Source organism: Lingula anatina, chromosome 3 (genome assembly GCF_051362555.1).
Source record: "Lingula anatina isolate TDL-2025a chromosome 3, LinAna3.0, whole genome shotgun sequence".
Taxonomy (NCBI): domain Eukaryota; kingdom Metazoa; phylum Brachiopoda; class Lingulata; order Lingulida; family Lingulidae; genus Lingula; species Lingula anatina.
This window is the reverse complement of record NC_141769.1, coordinates 16,468,452-16,473,733: the sequence shown is the minus strand read 5'-3', so window position 1 is coordinate 16,473,733 and position 5,282 is coordinate 16,468,452. Positions and strand designations below refer to the sequence as shown.

At 36.0% G+C, this 5,282-nt stretch overlaps 1 protein-coding gene across 1 annotated transcript; it reads left to right on the top strand.

Moving 5' to 3' along the window:
• Positions 1 to 150: 150 nt before the first annotated feature.
• LOC106159546 (uncharacterized) lies at positions 151 to 3,554 on the top strand. The gene is made up of 4 exons (XM_013535854.2): positions 151 to 473; positions 1,260 to 1,426; positions 1,828 to 1,955; positions 2,242 to 3,554. The coding sequence occupies exons 1-4, from the start codon at positions 270 to 272 to the stop codon at positions 2,958 to 2,960; spliced, it is 1,218 nt and encodes a 405-aa protein (XP_013391308.2). The 5' UTR covers positions 151 to 269; the 3' UTR covers positions 2,961 to 3,554.
• The last annotated feature ends 1,728 nt before the right edge of the window (positions 3,555 to 5,282 follow it).

Genomic DNA, 5,282 nt, shown 5'->3' with positions numbered 1-5,282 from the left:
CTGTCAACATGACAAATGTTGTTAACAAACTCAATTGCATGGAGAAATAAAAAAAATTGGTTGAATTTTTCATAAGAATATTTTCAGATGCGAGCTATATGGACTGCAAATTCGAACGATCAAATTGCGTATCCTCCTCAATAGCGCCATCTAACGTTTTCAATTATCAAGAAGAGCCCTGTGTACTGTGTACCTGGAAGTCAGAAAAGTGTAGGAGCGAAGTACAACTTATTTCAACCAAGGAGTTATTGCAACTCCTTGCCTCAGCTATGGACCATGGCGCTAATTTTTGGGATGAAATCAGTGGGATGTTTGATGATTTAGAAGATATAAATGTTGAAGTGAGCGGTGACGAGTTGGATACTGTTGATGGGGTTGGGCTAGGCGTCAATTTACACACGGACTCGCCAAGTTGCTACACAAAACGTCAGTCCGGTGAGAGGGTTGAGTTGCATTGTACAAGACCGAGGAAGGTAAGATTAAAAAAAAAAACTGGAAAATAACTGATGATATTAAAATTCCTTCCCTCTCTATTGTGTAACGTTTGGCAAGACATTACTAGTAATATATTTTTATCCAGGTCTGTCTGGCGCTACGAAAAATAAGATAATTGCACTTGAATTTCGCTTACATACTTGCCTTCATTTGAACACCCTACAGTCCGAGTGAAACACAAGTGCAATCATGGTGTTGTTTGAAGCGCCAGTTGTGGGATAACACTCATCTGGGTGTGACTGAATTGTGCAATACAGAAGAACACCACGCAATACACTTGAAAAAACAAGTCCAGTTGCAAGTAAACATGGAAAAGGGTAATTTCAAACAAAATAGGGTGATATGCAAGTGAAACATATTACACTTAATATCGTTGATAGAACTTAATGGTTGGTAATATTTCCAAGAAGAGCCACTCCCCAACATGGCTGCTGACCTGTTGATATCAAAGCCTCCTCGAATTGTTGAGCTATATCAACAATATTAATTTCCTAGTAAGTAGTTGCTTTTATATCACCCTACTTTGTTTGGAAAGACCGTTCCTTTTGTATAATTGCAACTGGACTTTTTTTTCCTGTGTATATTGCGCTGTATTACTGCTGTATTACCCGCACTCGGGTATCTTGTTTGTTGCATACTGTGGACGCTTTGCATTGTAACTAATACGCATTAATATCACAATATGTTAAAGTGTTTGTTATGTTGCATATCTTGTTGGTAATTATATTATATATTTAGCAAATAAGTAATACTATATTTTTTAGGTCAATAAAACATTTGGAGCAAGATTCTCCCCTATAATTGAAGCTGATGGGTTTTATGCTCTGCTTACGTTATCTGGATCTGGTCTTCCTTTAATTGAGAAAACAGTCAAACTCGTGAATAGTTGCCTTCAGAAGTTGAGCAAAAATTCCAAATGTGAAATCTTAAGGTAAGTTAGAATCTTTCAGTACATGAGTTTAAAGATTTTATGTAGTGTTTTACTAGTACTGATTCATTATTTATTAAGATATTTATATGTATCCAGATTAATTCAGAGCTCATGATTTATTGATTTATTTACAACATGGGTCTGAGGAAGTGGTGAGATGTACTCTTTACTGTAGATGTCATTACTGTATAGAGATAATCTTCATTATGATTTGTACCATCATATAACATAGATGACTTACATGTATGGTTCAGTCAACAGACAGTACCATGTATATTTTTTATACATGTGCATATCAGTTTCAGCCAGTTTCCTGATATCTGTCATTTCCACTTTATTTGTATGTCAAATATTTTGTTCTCTTGTTATGCTTGTTGTAAAGGCTCATGATATTAATTTAGGTGGAATTCCCAGCGAGTACTCTTGTTGTTGCCCAGTGCTGCCAGCTATCATGCATTGGGGCAGGATTTCTTAGATGGAAAGTTAGAGAAGTGTGGAGGGCCAGAGGTAAATGCAGTCAAATTGGAAGGTAGGTGAATTCATGTGGGATCATCTTATATTCTTTTTGAAAGTTTAAAGATGGAAAATGGTAGCCCATTGATATACTTCAGTGACTTGAGTCCTCTCCCTCTCCTTCAGAAAAAATGAGAGAGAGAATACCTAATTAGTAATTATCATCTTTTTTTTTTACATATTTTTATGGAAAAAAATTAGACAAAGTTCAACATTATTTTTCAGTACAACTGTTTTAAGTCACTGTAACAACATAACATTTTCAATGCAACAACATAACATTTACTACTCCTTTTTTCCAGTGGCTGTGTTAGTTGAGCCATCAAAGTGCTACGTGACAATCATCACAACTGCAGCATCCACCTTACATGTTGAGCTACAGAACATTATACAACCCTTCTCTGCTTGGTTCCCATATGCTTTAGTTATGGAGGCTGTGATGTCCAAGGGGGAATCACCACCGTTGTCTGCCCAGGGACCTTTGCCCACTTTGGGCATCAGTTTGCTTTTCCATGGAAATGCCCAAGCCAAAGCAGAACAGTCATTTCAGAGGTTATCACAGTTGCCATGGCAACAGGTTGCTGTACCAGCTTGTATGGAAGATATCACGAGCGACGGCAAGTTCTATGTGAACTCGAGGCATGGGTCACTCCTGTGGGGGGTCATCACAGGGGCAAACCAACCTGGAGTACAGATCACTGTTTTTGTACGGGACCAAACCAGTTTTGATGACATGGTCACTTTTTATCATAAGATTGTTAAATCAACACCTTTGTCTAAGCAAGGAAGTGATGGTGTTTCAAAGTATGCTGTCTTTGCAATGGAACCAAAACTGGAGCTGGTCGTAGCCTATTTTCATGGACTGAAGGTGGCAGCACCAGCAGCTGCCACTGTTCTTTGCTTGCAGACACTACAGTTGCCCCCTAGTGATTTGAATAAACTGCAGCAGATTTCTTCAGATCTGTGGGAAGCACAAGACCCTGAGGGCAATGTGGTGCAATTATTTACTGTCTTAGAATGAGGAAAAATGTTTTCTCTAACTTTATAATCAAATCTTCTTTAAATGCCTGAATTATTTAGTAATTTTTAATAATTTACCCAGTGTAGGTCAGAAACTCTGTGCTCTATGAGTGCTTTTGTAGTTTTCTTTTTTAATACTGTAATTTTGCTCATTAAGAAAAACAAAACATTATTGTACAGTGCTTTGTAACAGAGCTGTTATTTAGCACACAATAAGACAGATCATTCTTTTAATAACTTTGAAACTCAAATGCCAAAAAAATGAAACGTTTTTATAGATATTTCATGTTCAAGCAACAAGATGAAATTATGATATTTTCCATTCTTAAACAATAACATAATTTTTCAGTTAAGATGTTTAAAATATCTATGATTAACTTGATCATTTAATCCAAAAGGTATGCCTTTTATTTCAGACACTTCCTTTTTCTCCCACATAATGCTGCTCCCCAGAAGAACATAAACAACAAGAATCAAATCCAATTTATTTTTCTGTATAATTTTGTAAAATGTCTGTGTTGTCCAGAATGGCATATGATAACATGAGTCTCAGACTTACTGAATTTATATTAAACTAATATTTGTAACTTTTAAATGTATTTTGTTGTTGTTCATCTATTTTATATACAAACAAAAAGCCCAGACTATAAAATGACCACCTAGGGGTGGGCAAATGACAAAATTTTTCTAAAACAGGTGGATTCTATGGCCATTTTTGCTGCTGAACACAAATCTGACAATATTTTTTACCAAAGCTAAAGATTTATATTGGTATCTGCTATTTGTTTGTAAAAAAAGGTGGGAAATGGCTTTTTGGCCATATTTTCACAGTAAAGTACATAAAAAAATGTGTAATATGTCTTTCTATATGTTTTGAGGGTTGCTGAGTTCACATATGAGCATATTCAAGACATTGGCAATATTGTTAGGGTGACATCTGTAAAAATATGTCTTTTAAAACAAGCATATACATAAAATACACACTTCGAGCCTAAGATAAATATAAATAATGACGATTATGTACATACTGAATTCATGGATTATAGTTTGGTATAAAAACAATGCTGAAAATACCTTCATGGATGTGTACCAACAAATTTTATGCTGTATAATTTTCCTTTTCTTCAGAACAGGTAAAACTTTGTCAGGTGACATCAACCTCTTACAACCTCTAAGCTCTTGACCTTGGAATAGTACTTAGTTTCAGTTGCGTAGTTTAAGAGTATCTCATCACCACCATGAAAGCATCAACAAGAAATACACTGAGACCAGAAGGCACTATAAAGCCCCCTGTCACACTTATTTGGAATCTGAAGTAATCAAGCAGAATGAGTCATAATGAAGAATTTTCAAAATTCGCGCCACATTCGTTGGGTAATATCAAATTGACCTTAATTCCAGTAAGAATACTTCAAAATGCGCTTCGAACCCACCTGGAATGATTCGTGCACATTTCGGTTGTATAGTATTAGCTCTCAAATGCAGCTCGAATGTAGTTGGAACACATTAGGAATATCGTTAATGCTGTCTAAATATAGTGAGAATATTTAGAATGCACTTCAAATGCCATACAAGTGTGGTTTCATTGCTGGCTGAATTCCGGCCTGCAATCGAGATGCATTCGAGTTGCATTCCTGCTCATTGGAGGCACTATGTGGAACATTCTGACAAGATTTGAAGCGCCTTGCCATTTCGGTTCTCCCTCAAATGTGACCAAAATGTTTCGAATGCTGTTGGAATTTCGTAAGAATCTTAAGAATGCGCTCATAGTGCAGTTAGAATACATTTGAATGCCATTCGATATTTTCCCACTTGGAATGCACTTCGAAAGTTTTGAGAATGAGCAAAACATTTTAACAGGAAGCAAGAATGGACCCAAGCATTTAGAATGCGCTTAGAATTTTTAGATACTTTAAATATCCAGGAATAAACAAGAAATTTTCATTCCGACTACATTCTAGCTCATTCCGCCTCTAGTGTGACTAGGTTATAAATGAAGACAATAAGGATATTGTCACCGTTCACCCAAAACTCCTTATTTACTGCCTTACATACATTCTTTTCGGTGATAAATAAATTTTCAGTGTTCAGTGATTACATTAATTAACATTTACACATGTCATCTTACGGGTGACAGCATAATTGCAGTTTGGGGGTAAAAACTGAAAAAATCGGTTTCTCAAATTTCTGTTTTACCTGAACACCCGTGATCGCTATTTCAAAGCCAATTTAATGACATCATTTAGTACCCCAAAACCCTGCCAGCGATTTTTTAAAGCCTTAGTTCAGATTTGATCGTTGATAAAGCAAAGTAATACCTTTG

Excerpts from the sequence above, each read along its gene's own strand:
- LOC106159546 (XM_013535854.2), top strand. The coding sequence starts at position 270 with ATGGACCATGGCGCTAATTTTTGGGATGAAATCAGTGGGATGTTTGAT. Across the intron at positions 474-1,259 it reads ATTGTACAAGACCGAGGAAG|GTCAATAAAACATTTGGAGC; the intron begins GTAAGATTAAAA and ends TATATTTTTTAG. Across the intron at positions 1,427-1,827 it reads TCCAAATGTGAAATCTTAAG|GTGGAATTCCCAGCGAGTAC; the intron begins GTAAGTTAGAAT and ends ATATTAATTTAG.